Source organism: Balaenoptera ricei, chromosome 18 (genome assembly GCF_028023285.1).
Source record: "Balaenoptera ricei isolate mBalRic1 chromosome 18, mBalRic1.hap2, whole genome shotgun sequence".
NCBI lineage: Eukaryota > Metazoa > Chordata > Mammalia > Artiodactyla > Balaenopteridae > Balaenoptera > Balaenoptera ricei.
Window position 1 is genome coordinate 23,733,500 of NC_082656.1, and position 13,366 is coordinate 23,746,865.

Below are 13,366 nucleotides of genomic sequence, written 5' to 3' on the forward strand. Positions count from 1 at the left end.
TTGGAAAAAACAGTTTTCATCTGTTCATATATTGTTAAAAAGTAATGGGTTCATACTTTTTTAAAAAAAGTCTAATCCTTCCCACTTATTCCTCTCAAATACTGAATCTCAGATCCTTTGATGTTCAGCATAATTTAAGTGTTAATTCCTTGCTAAGCTCTTTTCAAGCTACTATACTCACCATGCAGATTTCATTCAACCCCACAGTCTGTTTGTATTAATGTCTCAGAAAAAGCAAGGCAACTCTTGCTCTGTATTCAAATATTTTGCTCAAGAGTAGTATCTTTTGTCCCCATTTCTGAAGATGTATTTATTTATTCAGCCTTCAAAAAGAAAACACAAGGGCTTCCCTGGTGACGCAGTGGTTGAGAATCTGCCTGCCAACGCAGGGAACACGGGTTCGAGCCCTGGTCTGGGAAGATCCCACATGCCGTAGAGCAACTGGACCCGTGAGCCACAACTACTGAGTCTGCGCGTCTGGAGCCTGTGCTCCGCAACAAGAGAGGCCGCGACAGTGAGAGGCCCGCGCACCGCGATGAAGAGTGGCCCCCACTCGCCGCAACTAGAGAAAGCCCTCGCACAGAAACGAAGACCCAACACAGCCAAAAAACTAAAATAAATAAATAATATAAAAAAAAGAAAACACAAGTCTGCTACAACTAAAAGAGAACACAAGAACTGGGCTTCTCGTCTCATTTTGGGAAACATCTGGTTATTGTAATTCACGGAGCTCCCATGTGGTCCTGAGTGGTTTCAGCCTTAAATCACCCTGTGTTGGCAAACAATAGTAAGGGCCAGGCCAGGAAAGGAACAGACCAATCTTATGTACGGAATGAGATTAAATAAAGGCATCAGCATGCCAGTATTCCCATTACCAGTATTTCTATTTCTGATATATCCTCCTGAGAAGCCAATGTGTTATTTCAGTGATGATGACCTTGGAAGCCATTCTGTTCTGGAGCTCTCCTTTAGAATTGGTGTCCGGATCAGAAGGCTACGTCTTGGTTTGCTTTAAAGAGTAGAGTACATTTGTGGTAGTGGCATGTATTAGGTAAATGATCTAGTTGGGTCATTCTAGGTGGAAACTTCGAAGTGGTTAAAAGAGATGTTTTTATATCCGGAACCTGGACCCTAGTTCTGACTCTGCCATTTGTTTGCTTTGTGATGTTGGAAATTTTACTTTACTGCTTTAAGCCTCGATTACTTTAGCTGTGAAATGGGAATAAGACCTGTGAAACTTGATGAAGATTTCAAACGAATAACCAAAGTGTGAGTCCTGCCTCTGTCACTTCTAAACTTTTATGTCATTTGTACTTCACTTTGTTTTGAACAATTATCAGTGAAGAATCCTGGAGTCCTAGGAGGCTAGTGCTCCAAGAGATTGTCCACTCAAAAGCCCCGTGTGAGAGAAGAAGAACCTGAGAACCATAATTATAGAAGTACCTCGAATGTCAGGGTGACTGCTTTGAAAGAGAATGCTTATTTGACATTTACACTGAGGGTTTCTTAAAAAAGGCCAAAACCAAGAAACAAACCCAAAACCCCACCTCATTTTACTGAAGTAAGGCTGGTATGCAGTCAAATTAAATGGATTTCCTCATAAATGGGACAGCAGTCCTCTTGAGCTTATAAATCAGGATCACCCTGCTTATTCTGTTCAACCCAGAAGAGGAATGGAAATACCCAGAGCAGCTGGAGGAAAGCTATAATAAACTTCTTCCTAGAAAGGAAAAGTCCATGCTGGTCCTTCTGTATCCCCTGGAGAGTCTTAGTGAACAAAGCCTATAGTTGTCACTTCACCTGCCGCTGGGCTTATCTGACCTTTCAGCACAGATAAGCAAAGGGTGAGGCCATGCAGGGGCCTAAGGCACGGGCTGGCTGGACTTGAGAACCACAAAGGAGAGGGGGCGGGAGGGAAGAATGGGAATGATCTAGCATAATAGGGAGAAAAGGAAAACAAGAGAAGGAAATTTCATCCCTGAGAACTATAGTGGAGGGTCACCACGGCTACTGCTGGGGGCATCTGTGCTTATGTTTGTATCACACCACCAGTGAGAGTATGTTATCCGAAAACAGAAAAATTCTCAGGAGAGGGATCCCCTTGCAGCTACTCTAGAAACTCAATATGTCTTAGCAGTCCCTACTCTTAGAAAGGTCTTACTAATTAAAAAAAAAAAAAAAAAAAATCCCTGTATATCACCTTTGAAATGACTTGCTTTATTATCCCATTAAAAAAAAAAAAAATTCAGTGTTTATATTGGAAAACCCATCCTTTTTGTGCCTTTCCATTTTTTATGCAGGGCATAAATTTGTATTTTTTATACAACAAATAAAGATTTCAGAAGGATGGTCAATTATTTGCTGATTGAATTATAGGAAGAACGTGTGATTATCCAATAGAACTCAGAAATGTATATAGCTAATTTTATGCCCGCATGTATCTAACCCAGCCTTAGTAATTATAATCACTCTTTGTTTTTTATTTCCTGGGGGGAATAGGTTAGGTTGGACCTGAATGCATCATTATAAAATATGCACATATAAACTGAACTTTCTTAAATCGAGGTCACTTGGGTAAGAAGGCTCTTTTGATAAAACCGGGTTGACAGTTGTTTTCATTGGGCACTTCAGTGTTAAATGATATTCTTCCCACATCCTGGGTCATAAGGCAGTCACATCTACATCGAAGTTAAGAAACAGAAAATCGCATTCACAATCACAGCAAAGCTTCATGGTGCGTGGTTTTACACTTGAATACGCTGTGTTCTGTCCTGCCATGTTAATATTTTAAATAATATAACTTCCTTTCCATGTAGCATTAAGTTCATCTTTTATTTTCTCTTTACCTTTCTGAAACAGCTTTCTATATTGCTATATTTACGCCAGGAGAAATTCCTAAAACATAGGAAGCATAAAGTCAAATCATCTTTGCAGGAAAACAGCAAAAGTAACAACAAAAACTAATTTAAGATCCTCCAGCCAAAATGATATCTTGTGTACTTTACAGACTCAATCTGTGTACCAGGCTTTGATCCAGGCCTCAACATGATGACGGGGATCACCCCTATTAACCCAATGATACCAGGCCTGGGGCTGGTACCTCCCCCGCCAACAGAAGTGGCTGTCGTCAAAGAAATAATCCACTGCAAAAGCTGTACTCTTTTCCCCCAAAACCCAAGTAAGTGATATCTGTGAGAAGTATTTGATCATCGATTTAAGTTTCTTTCTTTTTTAATATGGTATTGCATTCATTTTCAGATGTGACTCAAAGTTCTCCCACCTAGGTACACAGAGTGGGGATCATTCTACAGAAGTCCTTCGTCTCTAGATTAAAACAAATATGTGGGTCCCTGTGTCTATTCCAGGAGCTGAATTGACACCACGAAGGGAGCATGGGTGATTGGCGTGAATAGCCAGCATTAAGAACCTTTCTGCGTGCAACGAAGTCTAGCTTTTGCTGCAGATCAGAGTGTGAAATATGTGAACACTTCCATCCATCTTCACAAATGTGGGAGAGAAACTCTGAAATGCATTTTGCTAGATGGAAAACGGAATTAATTTGGCAGTTAGCAGTTTGGTGGTGGAGGGGAGCGGGGAGGCTGCATCTCAGAGTTCCTGGACCAGACTGCGTTCGCTTGAAGGAAACATACATTTGATGAAATAAATAGGGCAGTTTTTTTTTTTTTTTCATTTAGCCTCTGATACTAAATTTATGGGCTTAAATAGCTGGGATTTTTTTTTATTCATATTAATCAGTGTTGCCTTTTTAAAGTGGACTTTTCAGAAGATTGCTTTTTATCTCTTTATGCAGCCTCCCTCAGATTTAGTAGTTTGCTCATTTAAATGTGAATAATAAAAAAAAAAAAGGAGGGGTTGGTTTCAGGCCTGGTGTTTCCCAGCCAAGTAAGTACTGCGCCTGCTTTCAGGCTCTGCACCCTGTTCTGCCTTACTGCTCCATTATCCCGCAACAAGACAAAGCAGATAACAAGCCTCGGTTTTTCATCATGTTTTCATTTCATCATGCTTTGTACTTCATGAAGTGTTTTTTTTTTTTTTTTTTCCGATTTTCTGGGCCTCTGTATTATGAAGGAGAAATGAAATTATGGTAACATTTGCTTTATCTCTGTTCGCGGACGAGCATAGCCACTCTGTGTAGAAATGAACACAGAAAGTAAAGAAAGGTGGGGAGGAGGAGGGGACAGGCACTGAAAACCAGGACCGCCTGCCATCTGTGTAAATCACTCTAGAAATCCATCATTACTCAGAATGGAGAAAGTTAGTCTGCGAGTTTGACTTTCACCAGGTGAACCAGAAAAAAAAAAAAGCAACTATAACTAAAAGGCAAAACCCTCTGTTTTGTTGTGATTCTCAGATCTTCCACCTCCCTCCACAAGAGAACGACCTCCCGGGTGTAAGACCGTGTTTGTCGGAGGATTACCAGAAAACGCCACTGAGGAAATCATCCAAGAAGTCTTTGAGCAGTGCGGTGACATCACAGCGATTCGGAAAAGCAAGAAGAATTTTTGTCACATTCGCTTTGCCGAGGAGTTCATGGTTGATAAAGCCATTTACCTTTCTGGTACTTTGCATCACATAAGGGGGTTTTCTCGGCGCTTTGTGATGTTTTGTTATGTTAATATGAGCGTATTCCCTTTTGCCTTAATGCACAATAAAAGTCCTCACAGTTTGGGGCTGGAGAAGGAGGAATTCTGCCCTTTCCTTAGGCTGCCAGAAGCTCCCTGTTAAGTCTGTGAACGCACCTCCCTGCTGCAGACAGGGTGTCCCACCATCCAGGCTTTAGGAATTCCATTGAGTTTCTAATTAATGTTCTCAAGTGCTTCTTAGATGAGAAGCAATATTATGAATACTGAGGACCATTATTATTATTGGATGTAATTCTCTGGGGGAATAAAGTCCTCTCTCAGCATAATTTCAGTTTTTCAGAAGTGGTTCACTTTCTAGACACCAGGGCACCAGATCAAGACGAGTGCCTTGCAGAAAGTGGTCCTCGGGCCTGAGGAGGAGGCCCAGCATCACCGCCCAGTTGCTAGTGCATTTGGCCTGGCTAAGCCCGCCCCACCATCCCTGCTTCTCTGGTGCCATTTATAAGTGAAATTTTTACAGAGGTTGAAATTAAGCCTCCCCCTGCCTTCCACCCTGTGGGTGTTGGAGCAAATGTATGGAGCCTGTCAACAAGGCCTTTGCCAAATCTAAGCATCGCAGAGCTGGTATTGAAATGTAGCTTTGGAAGGTTGTCTTTTTAGATTTAACTCACTGTCATTCCCTCTCTGTCTCCATCTGCATATTTCAGTCTGTCACTCAGCACATCACGTCCCTCTTCCAGAGGCAAAGCTAGTGGGGAAAAGTGGGAAAAGAAGAGGGGAAAAAAAAATCTGAACATTACTACCAGGTTTACTTAACTCTGCAGTCAGCCCCTATTACCGTAAAGTTGTCTTGCAAACCCCAGAAGCCTTGGGGTTACTCCAACACTGCAGAGACTTTCCTGAGCTAGATAGTGACCTGGAGAACTTTAAAACCCTTATTCCAATAAAACCTGACAGTGGAAAAGAAAACCTGAAAGTATTCCAGAATGGAGGTGGACGATAAAACATCGAATAAAAATACAACGCTCATCTCTCTCACAAAGTCTTGAACTACAGCATCCGAGTAATCTATTAGACAACTGGGGATTCTGTTGAGTGTATGGCACTGGCTTTCACATGTCTCAGGCAAGATAACCTCTCTCTGAGCCTCTCTTTTCTGCAAAATCGAGATAGTAATAGTGCTACCTCATCGGATTGTTATGAGGAATGAATCAAAATAAGGGATATTAAGCGCCTAGCAGGGCACGTGCAACATGGGAACCATTCAGTAAGTGGTGGTTTTTAACACAAATATCCTGATGATGATAGAGAAGGAATCCTGCCCTGGGAATTTGGGTTCTAATCACAGCTCCACCAATACAACTATGACTTTACCCCCACCTGATTAAATGAAAGGGCTACAGTAAATCAGAGGTGCTTTTCAACACTGACATAACACAATGTTTAGACCCAATCAGAAAACTCATAGTACATTGCCAAAGATGAACAGTTCCAAATTTAGGCACATGAAAGTTTCAGATTTATGCCTTGATGCTATATTTTTTTCAAGCTCTCACCCGGGCCCCTGCCTGACTACCCCTTGGCATCAGAAGGAGCCCACAGCAAAGGCCTCACCTCCAGCCTACCTGCCTGAGTACACAGGGGTCTCCCAGCTCTGCCTGGGCTGCCCTGGCAAGGTTGCAGCATTGTCCTGGGAAGATCTGAAAGGCTGACTGGGAGGGGCAGGAAGGAAGGAAGGGAGGCTGCGGCTTCTGTGTTAAGAGCTCCGGCAAGCCCTAGCCCAGCTGGATGGCCTGTCTAATTTTAGGACCACAATCACATTTGAAGGCCAAGCTAATTTTAGGCTCAGCCTCATCACGGGCTCTTTTAAGGCCTTAATGATGGTGTTTTGGTGAAAGAGAGGGTGGTTTTTGGAACCAGAAATGTCTGAAAAGTGATGCTCCGGACATGACCAGGGGAAAGTTGCTTGGCCAGTTGGGACAGCTGGCCAGTCTTCGGCCATTCTGCCTGCTCAGCTGTTATGTATATATCACCATGGCCTGCTGATTTGTTCAGTTTCCACAGCCCACAACCAAGATAGACTCTGCTTTAGCATTAATTCTGCTCCTCTGTGATCAGATGTTTGCTTTTTTTTTTTTTCTTTTTGCTTGTGAACACTTATTTTAAAATTTATTTTCTAACATCTTTATTGGAGTATAATTGCTTTACAATGGTGTACTAGTTTCTGCTGTATCACAAAGTGAATCAGCTATACCTGTACATACATCCCCAAATCCCCTCCCTCTTGAGATGTTTGCATTTTTGATAGGTATTGTTATGTCTTCCCAGTTTTAGAGAGATAATACCTTTTAAACCTGGGAGGGAGAAGGTCATAACGGGAATCAGACTTGAGATCTGTTTCACATTTGTAACTTTTCAAAGGTGTGAAGTACCCTACTGGGGAGAAGCCAGCCTCTCCTGGGATTTTTCAGCTGGGTTTCAACCCCAAATGCTAAAATAATCCATTGAAATCTACCACAAGATCTTGAGCATCAGTTCAGTGCAGCCTAGCATTTCACAGTGGTGCCTCATTTGCAAAGTCCCTGCACAGCAAAAGTGCTTATTTTGCTCTCTCTTCTGGCAGCCCCTGACAGCAGGGATCCTGCTGGGACCTGAATTTATGTTTTTAAAAATCTGAGTACCCCAAACTGAAGAGCAACCTCAAAGCCAAACCTCCTTCCCTTGAAGTTAGGCTGGCGGTCTGGTTTCAGTTCTGTTTGTGTTGATTTCTCAGATCAAGTTTCTGCTTATAATCTTTATAAGTTGTGTAGCTCACAGTAAATCCCCCAAAGACTTCCAGGCCCATTTTTTGGTCTAGCTCTGGGCTCTCACACGGGCTCCCGTGGCCTTCAAAGATTGCATGGACAATTTGTGCAGTGCTGCGTGCCAGATGAGGTGCTGGAGGGCTGTAAGGAAGGCCGCGGTGAGGCCTCTTGATTGAAGGTAAAATATTCTCCTGGGTGCCCCAGAGGATAAGTGGAAATAAAACAGTATTGCAAAATTGCCTTGGTAATTGTGGCTTTTGCAGCTGCCGAGAGAGAATGGAGCAAGCGGCATTTTCTAGGAGAATGAAACAATAGCCTGTGAGTGAGGTGTCGCGGAATTTACTTTGTAGATCTTTTTAAATATCATAGATAATCTTTATTAACTCGCGCTCCACCTCTTTCTAAAAAATAAAATGAAGAGGGCTTATGCAACAGAGTTACAGTAAATTGAAAATATAAAATTGAGGCCATTAAAAGTGGAGGGGGGAAAAAAGCTACATGCCCAATATTTTTCTGATCTTCCTGGAAGCCAGAAGGAAGAAGGAGTTAGGATAAGTGCCCTGGTTCTTGAGATCATCCTCTTGGCAACATTGGCTTGAAGACACCTCCCAGTGGAGCGTTTATCCCCAAATCTGTAATAGGCGTACTTTGGGCCATGCTTCTGGATGGCGGTGGTGAAGGATAACAGCTTCCCACCTCCTATGGGAAGGATGTCCTTTGTAAGGGAAAAAGAAATCAGTGAGAGCTCCCCTGGCCCGCCTTGAGGGCCTGGCCCCGACTGTGACAGTCGTGCATGACAGTGTTGTGACAGTGTGATGTGACCCGCCTTCCCACTGGTTTCAGGTTACCGGATGCGCTTAGGGTCTAGCACGGACAAAAAGGACTCAGGCCGGCTGCACGTGGACTTCGCCCAGGCCCGGGACGACTTCTACGAGTGGGAGTGCAAGCAGAGAATGCGCGCCCGCGAGGAGCGGCACCGGCGCAAGCTGGAGGAGGACCGGCTGCGGCCGCCCTCGCCGCCGCCCATCATGCACTACTCGGAGCACGAGGCCGCGCTCTTGGCCGAGAAGCTGAAAGGTAGGAGCTGCGCGTGTTTGCTTCCTCCGCTTCCCTACCGGCCATCGCCCGCCGCCAGGGCAACAGCGTGATGCCCAGGCGCCGGGCCCCGGCGTTTCTCCTGTCCCTTTGCGTGCTGAGTTCATGGGACCGGGGTCACCCGGGCTTCCTCCTGCTGCCTGGACAGAGCCGTGCGCCTTCCCAGCCTTCTCCCTGAATGTGTGTGTATATCGACCAAACTCAAGCAGAGAGGGGCAGAAGAGCCCTCCGCACTAGCCCCGTAGCAGGGCACCGTCTGACTTGCTACCCCTGTTGAATGACCCAGCGTCTCCTCCTGCAGGCGGGCAGGTCCCGGGGCTCCTCCAGGTCTGTAGTTTGCACCTCTTCTGTGCTTTTAACAAAGCCACCACCACCACCCCCCCACACAGGGCTTATCGGAAACCGTGCTGGGGCCCGTGCAGGACAGAAGAGAAATGCAGAATAGGGTCCCTGTCTTTAGAGATGGAGGGAAAGGGACCCTCCTAACGTCTAGGGAAGAATTAGAACTAGAAGTGAGCATGTGTCATTTCTTTAACTGTTTTCTGTGCTCCTCTCCCGGGTTTGAGGCCCTGGGGGATAAAGACAGAGAGACGGAGGCTTTAGTACCTGCCACAGTGAACTACAGATGACTGGGGAGAGGCCAGATTTGGAAGTTAGGATGACACGTGTGTCAGTTCTGTTCCATTATTGAGCAAAGTTGTTTGACTCCAGCAACATGGGTGCACTTTACAGGCAAGTGATGGTCACACCCTCCTCAGTCTATTGGGCGTGTCAGGTTTCGATGAAAAAACAGGTCGTGGTCGCTGGCCACGATGAACTGTAATACAAAGCCAATGACATGATTGTCAACCAACATATGAGCAACATGCTTTGGGAACTCACGGACAAGTGTGAGTGGTGTTGATGACAGTGTCAAGAAAGTCTTCACAGAGGAGGCAGAACTTGAACCTTGCAGGATAAACAAGATTTGTTTCCCCAGGAGAAGAAAGGGCCTGAAGACATTCTTGTCAGAGGCTGGAGCTCAAGGAGTAAAGACAGAAGGAGGCAGAGGGGAATTGGGCACAGGCGGAGAAAGGCAAGTCGCCTCCTCGGGGGAATGTGAGAGCTGCTTGGAAGTTTACAGAGAGAAGGTGAAGCTGGGAAAGCAGCCTGGGGCCAGATGGTGAAGCCCCGAGGGCTGCCACCAGATCTGGGTTTTATTCCATAAACAATGGAGAAGTCATTAGGAGAGGAGAGATGCGATTGATCCTTGGAGTGTTTTAGAACATACCTGGCAGTGTTTAAAGTGGATTGGATGTTTTCACTAAAGGAAATATGAAAAGCTGCTGAAACCTATTTTAGGAAGATAGAAAGTGGACATTCTATTTCTTTGAAAAAGCATTTAAAAAAAAAAGACTTCTGTCTCTAGCCCTCATCCCCTGCTCCAGCCTTGGGAACCCCTAATCAGATGCAGTTGCCACTGAAACTGTTGACTTGGAAAAAAAAAAAAAAAAAACACCTCACATTGTAAGAGCTGTGAGTTGAGTTTATTCAGTGTCTTACTGAGGACTCTAGCTCAGGAGACAGCCTCTCAGAGAGCTCTGAGGAAGTTTTCCAAAGAGGTAAAGGAGGAAGTCAACATACATGTGATGTTGGTGAAGGGGGTGCCTGCACCCAAGCACACATCTCAGGAGAAGGGTGCCGCTAGTCACAAGGAACAGATATCTTAGTTAATGGCTTTATTACTTTTCTAAGTATGGGAAGATGCAAGAATGTGGGTTCATAAAAGTTTCTCCCGAAAATATCTACCCGTGTGGAAGCCTGTTCTGCCAGTTTCCCCAGAGCACAGAGTGCCGCATTCCTTTTCTCTGCCCTGGATTCCTTTCAGGGTGTGTTGAAGGTCAGCAACTGCAGTGGCTAATGGCCTGATCCTTGTAGAACCTTCTTTAGTTGACGTAACCATGGAGCACCTCTTACTGATGCCCTTGGCACATGCTCTGCTGCTCCGAGAAGGTGTGTCTTACCATCATAGGCTGTGGCTGTCCCTTTAATAAAAAGCATGTAAAATGCAAATGCAGACGTCCTCTCACTTTTCCATTCAGACTAGAGTCCACAAGGAGTGGGCAGAATGAGAAAGAGCAACATTCTCAAGCAGGAATGTTGATTTTGGAACAAATAATTTTTTCTTTAATATCCAGTACATTGTGTAGTCTGAGCTAATGAGCTGTAGCAGCTTAACTGTATTCGATCGTGTCCACACCTAGAAGTGACAAAAACTAGCACCTTGGCGCTGTGACCCTGTAGAGGAGTTTCAGGAAAGTTTGGCATCTACGTTAGGTTCTTTTTAAGAAACCAGCACAGAAGTGTCTTTGCGTGTAAGAGGTCCACAGCATTGCCTTTCCTGTTAGAGGATAGCAGATTGGGAAGTCAGTTTGGTAAAGTCATTTGCAAACCTTGCCATTTCAAAACTATATATTTATATAGATGAGTATAATTTGAAGAATTTGGAAGCCGTACCTTTGCCAAGTACTGTGTGATCCCTTGAGGAGAGAACAGATTGGAAATTTTAATAGATGGCAGTTACAGTAAAATGAGCTAGCTGGGGCGACATCTTAGGCAACAGTCAGGTAATATCAAGCTTGACAATTTCAACCCAAGCACAGAGTTTGGAATATAAACAGCATTTAATTGCTTAGGAAATTGGCTGCCTCTGAGAGGAAATCCACTCCATGCTCCTGATAACGCTGCAAAGCTAGGCAGGAGGAGCCAAGGAAACTCTTTCCCTGAAGATGATTTCCTTGATGTGGGGATGTAAAACACCATCAAGACCTCAGGTGAAAAAAAGCCTGGATCAGAAAGGAAATGGAAATACAATCTGAAAATACCTAATTGGATTTGATTTTCTTTCCTCCCCTGAGAAATCTTGCTATCTCGGGTTTATTACGAGCATTTTTTCCCCCGATTTTACACCATACTCGTTTATCCTTACAATTTTCTTGTGGAAAATCAGCTTTATCCAGAAAAATCTGTACTAGCCAAGTCTTTATTATAACCGACAAGGCCCTCCATATCCTGCCCGGTGGTAAAACTATGCATACAGTAGATGCTCAATAAATTAATTCCTGTCTCTCTTTCTTAGCTGTTTGGAGTTAGGAGCGTGTTGCATTTCTGGCCAGCAGTGCTACGAGGCATGATGGGAAGTATAGGGAAGTGTGATGTGCCCTCGGCCACCATTCCACTCACTCCACAAGTATTCGCTGAGCTCTTTGCCATATCCCTGACACTGTGATGCCAGGGAAGCAGCACACAAAGCCCCTGCCTCACAGAGTTTAGGTGTAGTTTAGGTTTCCTGAGTGACAGAGGCAAATCCAAAGCTCTTCCCACTATTATGCATGGGAAGTGCAGCGCGCTAGCCCGGGAGTGGTAGGCAACCCAGCCCGGCAGAGGTGGGGTGAGAGAGGGGTGACCTTCTGGGACCAGGTAGCCCCGATCCAGTGGTCCCTGGGTCTTCTGAAGTCAGAGGAGACACTGAGTTGTAATGGTGTAGCGTCTGAGGCACTGATCACCCAGTGTCTGTTATGGTTAATACAAATTCTAAAAAAGAAGATGAGCGGGCACCCTGCTGATTAAATAGACATTGTTCTGAGACAGTTCAACTTAATGAAGACTGACTGGGAAGTAACTGCTTGCAGATCCAAAGTTTATAGCACGGCTTTGAGAAAGTGAGAAGAAGCTCAGTACCACCATAATTACACTTTATTGGAAACAGTAGCACCAGGCAGATGAGATAATGAATTTCTCTTTGTCTAACACAGACCGTCCACCCCTGGAGGAGCCCCATGTTTGGACTGTGGAAGGGAGAGATTGATTAGACAGTAAGGAAAGATGATGTCCTGATTCACTGGGGATTTCTCCTGGCAAGAGCATTTACAAGTTTTTGTGTGCTTTTTCCCCCTTTGGAAAGCGTCACATAATCTTTCATTATGTGATGAATGAAGAGTTTCTCTCTGAATCAGGTGAAGTTTTGACAAAGCTTTGCAAGCATTGTCCTTGGGATTCCCTGATATGTCATCCAGGATACAGTCTTCCTGCGATCAGCATTTGTAATTTCTGAGGACTAGTCTCTGATATGCATACAGAATGGCCCCCGATCAGCCTGCCAGAGGGAGAAACCGCGGAAGTGGTTGCCAGCATCTTGCTGAGATGGTTGTCAATATTTATGGTTGTGAGAAACTAAAAAAATCAATAATGCTCTGAGCCAAGTCGAAGTTCCATTAGCTAGAAGCCAAGCTTCCTTCTCAGGGCAAAGGAAATATGAAGCACGGGAACCTGTTTGAGAATCACGTCCTTGGGCGTTAACTGACCTTCACAAGGCAAGATAGACCATTTCATCTAGAAACATTTTACCTGATCCAAAAGCAGGAACAATCAGTGCATGTTTATGTTGTCCCCGCTGAATTTTCTCATTTTCACAGGTACTAAATTGTTGGAGAGATTGTGTGTGTGTGTGTGTCTCTGTGTGTGTAAGTGAACTTGTAGGTATGTTGAGGGTAGAGGGGGAAGTATTAACATTTGTGTAGCCTTTCACGCTATCCGTGATTTGAAGGGTAGGTAAGGCACCACCCCTCTTGATAGTTAATTGAGCAGCCAGAGAATGGAGATTTGTTTAGGGTTGTCTAAGTTTTAGGTACACGTAGTGAAATTTTGGGAATGTTGTAGTAGCATTTGGGATGTTGTTCCATCCTGGAATGTCCATTCTGCCTGAATCAGTATGTGACTGTACGCCAGAAGTTATTTCCACCTATCACAGAAGCTAGAAATCAGGGACAGCTGTATAGACATACCATTCATTCTCTGTGTGTGTGTGTGTGTATATATGTATGT

General features: G+C 44.4%; 1 protein-coding gene across 12 annotated transcripts in view; it reads left to right on the top strand.

The window, feature by feature from the left end:
• ENOX1 (ecto-NOX disulfide-thiol exchanger 1) overlaps nucleotides 1-13,366 on the top strand; it is a 612,333-nt gene that overhangs the window by 445,222 nt on the left and 153,745 nt on the right. For all 12 annotated transcript variants that reach the window (XM_059902651.1, XM_059902650.1, XM_059902643.1 and 9 more), the window contains 3 exons: nucleotides 3,008-3,178; nucleotides 4,373-4,579; nucleotides 8,252-8,485. In XM_059902651.1, coding sequence (XP_059758634.1) covers nucleotides 3,008-3,178; nucleotides 4,373-4,579; nucleotides 8,252-8,485 — 612 coding nt within the window. The remainder of the gene's footprint in view (nucleotides 1-3,007; nucleotides 3,179-4,372; nucleotides 4,580-8,251; nucleotides 8,486-13,366) is intronic.